This window comes from Ursus americanus, chromosome 13, assembly GCF_024610735.1.
Source record: "Ursus americanus isolate L20-20 chromosome 13, mUrsAme1.1.p, whole genome shotgun sequence".
NCBI lineage: Eukaryota > Metazoa > Chordata > Mammalia > Carnivora > Ursidae > Ursus > Ursus americanus.
In genome coordinates this window covers 33,244,121-33,256,920 of record NC_142139.1, presented here as the reverse complement: position 1 = coordinate 33,256,920, position 12,800 = coordinate 33,244,121, and the positions used below count along the sequence as shown (strand labels likewise).

The 12,800-nt window shown below is 39.8% G+C and overlaps 1 protein-coding gene across 9 annotated transcripts in view; it reads right to left on the bottom strand.

Annotated features, from left to right (window-relative positions):
* Positions 1–12,800, bottom strand: part of GAB1 (GRB2 associated binding protein 1) — a 123,152-nt gene that overhangs the window by 25,601 nt on the left and 84,751 nt on the right. For 6 of the 9 annotated variants that reach the window (XM_045798910.2, XM_045798913.2, XM_045798914.2 and 3 more), the window contains 5 exons: positions 9,847–10,072; positions 9,394–9,474; positions 5,311–5,912; positions 4,011–4,096; positions 3,516–3,819 (listed from right to left, as the gene is read on the bottom strand). In XM_045798910.2, coding sequence (XP_045654866.1) covers positions 3,516–3,819; positions 4,011–4,096; positions 5,311–5,912; positions 9,394–9,474; positions 9,847–10,072 — 1,299 coding nt within the window. The remainder of the gene's footprint in view (positions 1–3,515; positions 3,820–4,010; positions 4,097–5,310; positions 5,913–9,393; positions 9,475–9,846; positions 10,073–12,800) is intronic. The other 3 variants (XM_045798912.2, XM_045798915.2, XM_045798917.2) reach the window with 1 other exon arrangement.

Sequence of the window (12,800 nt, the reverse complement as noted above, 5' to 3'; positions counted from 1 at the left end):
ATACAGTAGATTCAGGTAATGATTTACTTTAAGAGAAACCACGATAGATATCTCACAGAAGTTTCCAAAACTTTATAAACTTGCTTTTCAATTAAAATGTAACTTTCAGTTGAAGCAATCAAAACAGTTTGTCCTGTATTTACAAGGACTCATCTGCTTTCCTATATTTAATACACTATATGTAAATTATGCTTTTCTCCTCTATTAATATACACAAAACTTGGTTCGTAACAAATACTATCGTGACAGAAATAGTAGGAGTGAAAATATAGCTACCACCAAGTGGGGTGATGGGCAACAGGGTCCATGAAAAGACCTTTAACATAAGTGTTTAGAACATCTATGCATTTCTGAAGCTTCCATTACTGAGAAGTATTTGAAAAACTTATCTGTACTACTAAGTACAGCAGCTGACATCTATAATTGGGGGTGTAAACAAGACTAGAATGTCACTCATTTACTGTAGACTCTTCCAAAGAAGACAATCACAAAAACTGGTTACCTTGGGTGTTGAACTAGTTATTTGGGCTCTGAAACTAACCAAGTCATATTTGATAGAATCAGGTTTGCTAATTATGAGGTATAGTTAATAAGAGATACTGGAAAAGATTGAGTCATGTATCTGATGTCACAAAATTTGAAAGTAAAACAGACTTATCTGATGCTATGCATGTAAAGAATTTCATGACCAAATAAGACATTTGTTTTACAGCTTATGTTTTTATTTTTATTTATTTATTTTAAAGATATATTTATTCATTTTAGCAAGAGACAGTAAGCAAGCACGTGACAGGGGCAGGGGGATGGCGGTGGTGGAGGGGCAAAGGGAGAGGGAGACAGAATCCTAAGCAGACTCCATACTGAGTGTGGAACCAGACGTGGGGCTTGATCCCACGATCCTGAGATCATGACCTGAGCCAAAATCAAGAGTCGGAAACTTAACTGACTGAGCCACCCAGGTACCCCTACAGTTTTAAGTTTTTAAAGACAAACTGCTCCAAGATCTGAATTTGGGTTTTCAATTGTGTTTTTCTTGAATAGTCATAACTTCCTAAAGTGAGTTGAAAAGTTTGCTAAATTAGTCTCTCATGTTTCTCTTGTATCATATTTATTTAAAAAGTAGAACAATATTAAAAGAAAAGCAAATTTTTTTTTCATTACTATGATTTTAGTAACCTCCTCTGTTTTGCTAAACCTATTCTCCTTGATTTTGCCAAAAACTATTATTTTATTCTGGGTACTTTCTCAGTTCATTTTGTATCTGAGTGTAGATACCAAATAAACAACCTGGAACCAGAAGTTAGGACTCAGTGCTTTGTACACTTACCCTAACAATACTACCTCCACATACATGTAGGACTTCCAGATATCAAACTTACATTTGGGGCTAAAAAGTAGAGATCTGCTGGGGCACCTGGGTAGCTCAGCTGGTTAAGCATCGTGATCTAATGGGTCATGAGATCGAGCCCCCTGTGGGGCTCCGTGCTCAGTGGGGAATCTGCTTGAAGAGTCTCCCCCTCTGCCCCTCCCCCCACATGTGCTCACATGCTCGTTCACTCTCTAAAATAAATAAATAAATCTTAAAAAAAAAAAGTAGAGATTTGCTGCCCACGTGCACTAAGTAATAAGTAAAGAACCAGTTTAGCATTACAAATGAATATTTCAATATTGCGAAGAGTTCATGACACTTGGGCCTTAATCCTTCAGCAACCTGTGAACTCAATTATAAATCTACGCATCTCCAAACATACTTTTGCATTTTGTATGCAAAGAAAATGACTAATAATGCCTAAATAGATTTAAAGACCAATGAGAACAAAGAGAAGCAAAAGGAAAAGTTGTCAAATAAAAAGCCTGTGATGCTTACACCCTTTCTAAGATAACCATCCCTGATTATAGCCCTGCTGCTGGGGCCCTCTGGGTGGCTGTGGGGGTTATGAATGACTATCTTTCCAGCTGTTAGACCAAAGGTGGGCAGCTGACCAGCGGCAGCCAATCTATGGGCTGGCCTACAATCCTACGGCCTGGTGTAAAAAGACAAATCAGAGCAATCAAACTCTCCGTGAGCACTCTACAGTGAGTGAACAATGAGGGAGGCAGCAGCTGGGGAAGTTGCACGCATGTATGAAGGAGCCAGGAGGCAGAAGTGAGGCCACAAAGGGGCGTTGTCGGCCACAGCTCCTGGAAGGCAGAAACCAGGCAGAGGATGCGGGACAGGAAACAGAAAGGAAGGAAAGAATGTGAGACAGAACAATGCAGATGCAAAGACTTCCCATAGGGCAGAAATGCAGGCAGCAGGGCAAAATGACGGTTCCCTGGGGATGCTTCTGTTCCCAGTAACTTTCTCATTTCAGCACAGGACCACCCTTACTTACTTACTTAAAGGCAAAACAAAACAAAACTCACTTTCTTCAGATACTCGGAGTGAGTCTCAGACTCTGCTCCCCACAATTGGAACTTAATTAGAAATACATTAATGATCTAAAAACTCAGGTTAATGAGACATTTACACAGTCATTACATGCCCTTAAAAAGCTATGTACAGCACAGGAGACTTCAAATGTGCTGAATTCCCCAGAAATGGTGCCAGCTCATCACACAGCCAATATACTAACTTATTTGGTTGTCAAAATTAAATCACACTGACAGCATGCTGCAACACAGCTAGTTGTCTGGGTTTTAACCACTCAAACCCCAAATTTAAAAACCTGGGTATGTATTACCAGTTTGGAGTTTCTTTTATACTGAATTCTTAAAAAACCATGCTACCCTAGAATTTAATGTTACTTATGAAGGCCAGTATGAAAGAACAGACCAGAAGGATTTATATCCCAGCAAAGGCAGAACCATTTTTAAAGAAGCTGTTATACAGACAGACTGGAAAGATTGTACAAGCAGCCTCATTGTTCTTAAAGAATTACGTCAAATGCACTAATAACCTCTAGTCTGATTTGATATTCTATACTCTGGAGAAGAGGTTACAAAACAGCAGCCAAAGACCACATCTAGCCTGTAGAAGTGTTCGGTTTGGTCTGCAGTGTTTTTTTGGTTTTTGTTTTTTAAATTAAACAACCTGATCGAACTCAAAAATCAAAAGATAATACACATAGAAATGAAATTTCCAGCTTCTCTTGATACATCAGATGACTTGCCCATATTATTTTCAGAAGTCAAAAAAGGGTTACAGCCAAGGAGCAGTTAGGTACTCCATTTAGAATGGGCAAGTGCATTCCAGTTTCTCCTAATTTTCTCCTGTTCCTTGCCAAACCTTGTAAGTATTTTAGTTTGTAACCTCTGCTCTAGAGACAGGAGACAGAAATCTCACCTGGGCATCAACATATAACAATGATTAACCTACAAATAGCAATACCGCACTTAAAACAAGTTGATAACTGAGGTAATAAGAAATACTTCAGAATTTCTAGTCCCAATTCCATTTGGGATTTCATGACAGTCAAGTGCAGAGCTAAGCTGGCACGTCCCCCAGCCCCTTCACTATGCCATGCCCTCCTCACCTTTTCTGTCAGGCTTGAGGTTCCTATCCACGGGGGGTGGTTCACAGTCTGCAACAGGAACTGGCCTTCGGGGAGGGGTCTTTGGGCTGGACCGGAAGCCCATATGAGCCGGAGGAGGAACTTGCATTCCAAATGAAGAAAAATCAAACGTTCCCGGAGTCATTGGCACATAATTTGCTTCCTGAATTGGTTCTGTAAAACTGCTGGAATGTTGTCGCGGAGGAGAATTGGGATTCATTGGGACATAATTTTCATCCAGTTCTTCACTTGATACACTTCCCACTGTCAATATATTTTTGATTTTCTAAAACACACATACATTTCTTTTACTACACAGAAACTATTATCAAACGGGAAAACACAACTGTAAGTCACACCTACTCATATGGATCTGCGGGGACTCGTATTTCATGACCTTATTTAGTCTCAGGGCACTGAGTGTGAAGATCCTGACAGTGAAATACACTTGATGACACCAAGGTCAATTATACTTACAAAGTGGTTATGGAAGCCTTCAAGTGAACTAGATCTATCACTTGGAAATGTTCGTGGAATATCATAGCAGTCTTGAGAACTAGCATCTAAAATAGAAAACAAACGATCAGCATTTCTCCCCATCTTTACCAGTTCTCAGAATGGTCTCTGTTCTCTCTCTTTACACACATACATGCAGGTATGCATGCACACACACAGATTTTTAAAAAGATGCTCACAGAACAATATCCCGAATGGGCACATTAAGTCATTAGAAAATACAGACAACACTAATATGCTAACCAGTACTAGCATTTGAATTCGACGGTGAATGAATGCCTAAGCCCAGGATGAGATGGGTTATTTAAAGATGGAGAAAAAAATACTTCTCTTTTCTCATCTTCTGTGCTACCTTGGGCCTAACTTATATCTCACTAACCTGTAATCAGATTACAGAGCCGCTTCATGAAGAGAATTAGAAATTGGTATTGAATGACTAAGTAAAATCTCCCTGTTATGATGCATGAAATCTTTATTTTCTCTAGGACAGGTGGGTAACTCTACCACAAAATATAGAAACACCAGCCCATAGTTTTTAGGGTATATGCATCTTAAACTCTGGCCTTCTATTTCTAGGACTTTAAGAACCTCAGAGTGTAACCCAGACTGAATTTCTCTCCTCTCAAGGTCTGTAACTTTCGGCAAGCTCTAGGAGATGGTATAGGACTAAGTGAAGTGGCTACAGTAAGGGGAGAGAAGATTCCGAGCCTTAGAAGTAAATAAAACCAAACAAAAGCAGAATGGCATGACTGGAACGGAGTATACTTGTTAGACACAACGTGTAAGGTGCTTATCGAGGAAGGAAGGAAATGGAGCCCAGCAGATGTGACACAGAAGCGGCCATAACGGCACACAAATGCAGGAAAGGGATGGCTTGGAGAGGTCTGTGGCTGGTCCATTTCCTGCTCCTCTGCCCCAGCAGAGTCTACCCACCCAGGATACATGGAAAGCAGGAAAGAGGGGAGCACGCTTCCTGAGGCAGGGAGGTATTACTAAGGCCATACTTCTTCAGGGGTGAAAAACGCCAAGTCTTTCTCCCTTCCAGCAGAACACGCACTCAGGCACACGCTGCATGCACAAACACCCTTCCCACGATCTACTAAGCATCTGATGTCTTCGCTACATGAGTGGGTAACTGCAGAGCTGAAGGAAAAAAGGACTATCATTTAACATCATACTATGCTGCAAAGAACAAATATTCAGACAAACAGACTTTCTATCATTAACCTCTAACACAGTGAGGTGGTTAGTGAGAGCTGACCTTTTCGCAATTTGTTCAAATCCACAGTGGAAATGGTATTACTACGTGACGGTGGCATCCCGGCTGTAGGGATACAGTAACTATTGTCAGTATCTGAGGCCGTGCGTGTGATACTGCACGTTTCCACAGGAGATCGGTCATGAGCTGGATGTGGTTTCGGTGGCCGAGGTGGAGGAATATCTGGAATAGTGTCTAGCTTTGACGTCTGTCCCAAAGTTCCTTCTGGAAATGTCCGTGGAATCTGATAAGTATTACCAGGTGTTGGAGGAATGTCATAACTAATAGATACATGCCTCATTTGAGTCTCTACACTTGATGTCCCAGATGGGGTATTAAAAACATAGAGTTCTCCATCTGCCTCGGTACTCGATGGAGACACCTTTGGTAAGACATCATGGGAGTAACTCCTGGGCAGGTTATAAAGGCTGGAGTCTACAGAGACAGACGCAGCACGAGACGGTGGAGAATCATACATCATTTGCTGCTGAAAAAAGCCATTCACTCCGTGTTTGTTCTGGGAGGAAGCAGGATTTTTATGAGAAGGGACGTTATCATTGCAGTCTGTTTCAGAAGAGGTGGATTTTGTAGAATCAGCATGTGTTCTAAATAAAAATTGTTAATGACAGAAAATAAAACATGGTAAAGACATAAGACTACATTTTAATACACGTATTTATAGCTTAGCAATCAAAATACATGGCTTTTTCTCATTCGATTTTTTTGTGCGATCCATAAGATTTAAAGCATGAATGTTTCTTAGTTTTTATGATTATACACCAGACAACAAAACCACCACCACAAAACCACCAAAAGCATTCTCCCTAATTTCTGCTCTGTACCGGCCCACACCCCCAACTCCCCTATTTAATCCACACGTAAAACCATGATCCCTGAGGCACTGGAATTAGAAAGATACAAAACTCTGAGAAAGGTAAATGATTAAGGCATAGACACAAGGAAAAGCATTTCCTCTGAAGAGCATGCAGAAACCTCGTGCCAAAAGAGTTGATCAAGTTGGTTCACTGCTCTTCTGTTAGCCTACCTCTGGCAACTCTTGTTCTCTAAGACCAACAGTCTAATGATTACCTGGTATTGCATAAATCCAATGTGACCTACAAGGAGGTGGCAACTTGAAAGGCTTTGTGTATCTTTCTTCCTACTAATTTTCTTTAACAAACATTTAGCCAGTACTGTAAAGATGATCAAAATACAAGCCACAGAGCTGGCCAACTCCAAACAATAATTAACCCTGAGAACTCTCATTAGAGTATATTTAATGTTTTGGGTACATTTCTAGTCTCTGCCTTTTGCAATATCACAAAATTTGGGTAGAAGCCAAAATGAAGCTAACAATACTAGCACATTGCATGCACTTCCTTAATGGTTAATAAGATACCTTAACTACTGTGAGTGTTGTCCAAAGTCCTTAATCTTCTGAAAAATAACTTGCAATAGTGTTTTTAAGGTGTGATCTTTCCTGATTTCTTCGTAACACCTGGCACTGTGTATCACACTTACTCATTCACACTCTGCCTCTGGTGCCACAGAGCCCAGACTGCAGTATTGTCATTTCCCTTCCCCCACGGATTAGTCCCTTCTTTCACTGACTCGCTCCTTCTCCCGGGTCTCCGAGACCTGGGAACAGCCAACAGAATTCAGTCTTCTAATGCTTTACCACAGAGCCATTTAAAAAATCCTCCTCTCTCGTAACTTCACCTTCCACTGAATGCTGACAACTCCCATCTTCTCACCGATCTCTGAGTCCTGTATTTTCAAACTGTTCAAATATTTTTCCATTTGGTTATCCCGGTATTACCTTGCTTGCATGTACCAAACCAAACTCCTTACTTCTCAAACTGACTGTCCTTTCTGACTTGCCTTTAAGAGAAATGTCTTTTTCCAGAATCTCGAGGCTCAAAATGCTTTCAGCTTTGATTCATTCTCTTTGATCTCCACCACCACTGAGGCACCAAGTCCTTCTAACCAAGTAATTATTCCCCTGTTCTCTTCCCACTGTCACCACCTCACATTCAGATAGATTCACGCCACTAAACCCTCCTAAGAAGTCCTAGTGGACTTCTTTCCTCCAGTTTCTCCTTCTTCCAATGAACCCAAGGGACCATACTGCTATAAGGTCACTATTTTCAGATCATGGTTTTCAGATCACCCATCTACTTGGAGAAAATCCTCTTGAGGGTCCCAACAGGCTGTGGGAACGAAAAAAGCCCACAAGCAACTCCACTTGGTACTGAGGTCGATCGCTGGCTCCACCTGGCACGCCGATCTCATGTCTTACTCTCCCCCAGTGGAATCCTCTATTCTGGCAAACGCTCCTCCTCTTTCGCTTCCTCCCATCCCTCACTCTTACCTTGCCTTTCCCTCAAATAATTTTTATGCAGATTGCGAATGACAGGAACCAGTATAGTTCAAATCCTACTCTTCCTTTGAAGTGTTTCACCCTCCATCTTAAAAATACTTGCACTGTTCCTTCTAAGAATTTCTAATGCACCTACACGTATTCTTAAATTTGCACTTCACTGAATTCAAACAAGTGAGTTAAGAAAAGCTAGAAGTACAATGAGTATTAAGTTCCCTGCCCTTGACTAGCTTATAGTTTAGTGAAGAATAAATTAAAATATCAAGCTATTCCCAATTCTGTGATAAAACACAGATAAGGAGGCACAACCAGGATGCTATGAAAACTCGGACTGGCATTTAGTCCATAAGTTTGGGGGAATGTTTTCTAGAGAAGTACATGCCTGAGCTGAGTCCTGCAGGATTTGCAAGGCAATTCTCCTGCCATCATCTACAAACACTTAACGCTTCCATGTTCTGACTTCTTCAAAAGCTTCACTTATAAACTCTGAAGGGACTGTACCTGAGGGGGCTGTAGCTTATGTAATTAACTAGTCTATACCTTCACAGCACCTAGCAAAAGAGTGGGCACATAGTGGGTAGTGGGTACTTCCTAAATATTTGTCAATTAACTGCCACTTCTGCAAACTACAGATACTAAATACATCTGAGCAAGGACTCTGAGCATAATTTCTACTACAACAGGAAAGCTGTAATACCCATGAGATCAATGAAAGATACCATATAAAAAGAAAATGTACGGAACACTGCCACTTAGCTGCTGGCTTTTAAAAAGTTGATATTGAAAAATAATTGTGAATCTCCATAAAAAAGAATCTTAGTTAGTAGCACAGGTAACAAAGTTGCGAATGTGTAATTTTAAATACTCACAGCAAACAAGCAAAATCAAGTTAGAATTTGATTTTATTAACTAGTGTTGATTTATAAAAAGATTTCTTTTTTTGCTCTTACAGGTAAAATCCCATTACAACAAATATGCAGAAACCCATCTTTGGAATATTTGTATTCTGTTACCTCGGAATAATTCACAGCAACTAAACTGTGGTTCTTGACAAATCCTATATAAAAATTGAACAAGCACTTCATATGATCTTAGCCCAGTAACAGTCACTTTCTCCATGAAAACAACTTTTTTGATATAAAAAAATAATGCTTAATGTCCAATCATTCTGTTAAAAAAATATCTTTCACATCTACTATGCAATTCATTCCTACTTTTATATATTGCAAATCAAGACATAAATATCCCCAATATCACTGGTTGTCACACTGCTGCTAATGGCAGGAACGGGCTCCCTGATCTACATTTTCTGTCTCCAATTCTCACTGTTACCTCAGGCCTTCCAATTACTCAACAGCAAATGACAAGAATGATCAAATCAAGATACCGTATAGCTTAGAAGAACAGAAGGGAGCAGGAACGGAGATGATGGGGAAACCAAGGATTTGGGAAAGGCTTTATGATACCTTCAAGCAAGCACTGAAATCCGTATGCTTCTTTCTACTTACAAACGTATAAAGTCACGGTAAGCTCTGCTTCATGGCTAGGTACGATGATTGGAAAATTTTAGTTTTTATAGCAATATATGTGATTTCACCAAATTTCACAATAACCCAAATTGTATATCCCATGGAATTTGCTATATTGGGATTTTACCTGAATAATTAATTTCTCACACAGATCCAAAGCAACCACAACACACTCACTGCAATGGAATCGTTTTGCTTTCAAAATCTTCTAGTAGTAGGTATTCCTCTCCTTCTTCAGAAACAAAAGATGACCCTTGGCTGGTTTACAATCACATAAGAAATGGAGCAAGATCACCATTTATAAATCAGTGAAATCTGTTAAGCAAGTAATACTGTGAGTCTGTAACAAAGACTATGAAACAGGAGAGAGATTTCCAAAAGAGCCTTGTAGGTACAAGTGTTCTTTGCCAAGATAGCAGAGAACATGTTTCTTCAATAAATCTCCTGAATATCAGAAATGTTAGAGGAATATACCCCGAAACATAGTGAGCCTAAAATATAAACCCATAAAGTTGGGTTTCTTTTACGCCTTCAAATCAGAATAAAAAAAGTTTAACGGTAAGACTTCTAAGTGTACACACACACAACACACACACACACAACACGCACACACAGGCATTCGCGGTTTACCTGGTGGGTTCAGGCTTCTTGCTTTGACAATTGATGAGCAAGAGGTAGTCTTGAGGATCCTCCTGGATGCCAAGGGCTTCTAGGTGCGGTGGCAGGTTAATCAGCTGATATGGAGGAGGTGGAACGGCGCAGGACGAATCCACCTGCGTGGACGGCGGTGCTGTGTTTACAGCTAAAGGTACATCCGCTGGCGCTTGCATGGAGCTGCCAGGTGGCTTCACAGGGTCTGCAACACCAAAATGTAACTATCATCGTCGATCTCATTGTAAGACTTTTTTCTTAAATAAAGCTACTTAGAAGTCTGGAGATAAACTGTTTAAACACACAAAAGCATGATAAACCAGGACAATGTCGGTTAAAACAAATACTACCTAAATAGCAGCATTTACACAGGAAATAATTGGCTGTTGTGAAAGAGATCTGAAGAGTGGGGCTCTTTTTTCCAGAGGCTGTAATAAAGCCATGGTTAACTGTGCCTTGAACAGTCTTTAGTTTGGAGGCTACTGGCAATGAAGATGTTCTACAATCTTAGCATAAGAGAGAGCTTTTTTCCACGATAGAAAACAAAGTCGGGGCACCTTGAGGGCTCAGTCAGTTAAGCGTCTGACTCTTGGTTTCCACTCAGGTCATGATCTCAGGGTCCTGGAATTGAGCCCTGTAGCAGGCTCCGTGCCCAGCAGGGAGTCTGCTTGACGATTCTCTCTCTCCCCCTGTGCCCCCCCTTCCCATCGCTCTCTCTCTCTCTCTCTCTCTCTCTCTCTCAAACAAATAAATACATCTTTAAAACAAAACAAAACAAAAAACCAAAGTGCTTCCCAAGCCAAGCCAACTTTCCAAGGAGGCCCGTTTTATTGTGTGGCATCTACAGGCACAAGCATCCACTCTTTGTCCCATTTTTACTTTGCTGTTCATTCTTTTCTTTCTACTCCTCAGCAGACCAAGGAGAAATAGTTCTCATTGTGGGATTCATGTTCAGGGAAAGAGCTTTTCTTAAGCCATCTCCTCTTCCCTCGGCTCATAGCCTCCAGTACCGTTTACTGGATTTCTGTAATATTTTCATGCAAAAGGGGCCAGCAAGTAAAGGAATAATTTATTAAGCACTTAACAACATTCTGAGAAGACATATGAAACTAGCTAAATTGTTCAGAGTGAAGTAATTTGAACACAAGTTGAAAATAAGAGATAAAATCCCACTGTAATCATTAACACAACCATGTAAATTTTGAAAAGCCCAGAAGAAAAATTCTGTTAGACTGATTAGGAATACAAGACTATACGTCCAGAAAAAGATAAATGTTCATATATGAATAAACAAATTTGTTTACTGTCTATGTTAGAACAGAAAAGCCTGGGTTGAAACTGAGATTTTTTTTTTTTTTCAGCAGTAGGAAACTGAGATTTTTTATAACAAAACATTCCCTAAGAGACAATAAAAGGTAAGGTAAAGGACTTAATATGTTCTACCAAATAAAATCAAATGCAGGTCATCTGGCCTCTTAATTCACCAGGGAGGAGCTACATGTCAGCTCTAGCTTCTCTAGATCCTACAGAGTAACTCCATATGCTTTTGATGATGTCTTATGTATTCAACTTTTTTTTTTTTAAAGATTTTATTTATTTATTTGACAGAGATAGAGACAGCCAGAGAGAGAGGGAACACAAGCAGGGGGAGTGGGAGAGGAAGAAGCAGGCTCATAACGGAGGAGCCTGATGTGGGGCTCGATCCCAGAACGCCGGGATCACGCCCTGAGCTGAAGGCAGACGCTTAACCACTGTGCCACCCAGGCGCCCCATGTATTCAACTTCAATATTTATATGTGCACCCCAGGGAAATTTACATAGTTTGTATTTTATGACTCTTCATCCTAGGCACAGAAGCTCATATCATAATTGTAAAGCTTGAATAATAACACATTAGTATGGCTAAATATAAGTTTATCTTTGTTTGTGGTTTCCCAAAACAAACAAAAAGGATCAGAACTCCTATGCATTAGTTTGCCCTGCATGTTGCAGGTGCTCGAAATGGTTTCATTCACCCAAACTCACTGAGCACTTTCTCTATGTCCTGTTGGAACAGGCCAGCGGCACTCCTAAATCTTCAAGACTCGTTCAACTGAAGGTGCAGTTTGGTATTTGCTCTTTAAGAAATATGTGAGCCCTACTAGATGCTAAATAAGTTTAAAGACTTCTTTCATTGGCGCGTTTGGAGTAAATAGAAGTTGAGCTAATTTCTAACGTTTTTAACTGTTGTGCTGCGTGCAACGTCAAGTCTTCATGCAAGCTTGTCTAATAAAATCTAACACTTTATGCCAGGAGTTTACTAGTTAGTTCTTTCTTATTTATGAAAGGTGAGAAAAGAAAATAGTGAGAAAAGAAAAATATTTGGGAGGGCATTTATAGGACATAATGCCATAATTTCAGTGGGAACTCATAAACATCTCATTATTTCTAACAGATGATTATAAATAGTATATATAACATACTGTATGAAATAATGTTTTACTGTTTTGACTCAATTACAAATCTAAAAGATTTACTTAAGGGGATTTTAAAGGCTATAGATTAATCAGTGACTCAGTAAATCCTTGTGGGTTGTTAAACTTAACAGAACTATGAAAAATATTTATCTTTTAAAGAGGAGCTTTCAGAAAAACGCACAACACTGAGGAGAAAAAAAAAAGAGGAGAGTGGTCAGAAAGCACTTATCGTATCCTGCAGGCTCTATTCACAGATATATTTTGCATACTTCTCCTTTTTGTACCATAGAGGTGTGATAAAATTGTACTATCCCATTCAATTTTTAGTTCTGCCCAAAGCAAAATGAAACTCAACACTGGAAATACATGACTACATGAAACAGTGTAAGAATTCTAATTTTCCAGTGTAACTCCCAAAGTAAGCTTTCCAGGTGGGTATTTTTATAGATACACTTTTCCTTAAAACTCAGTTTTTAA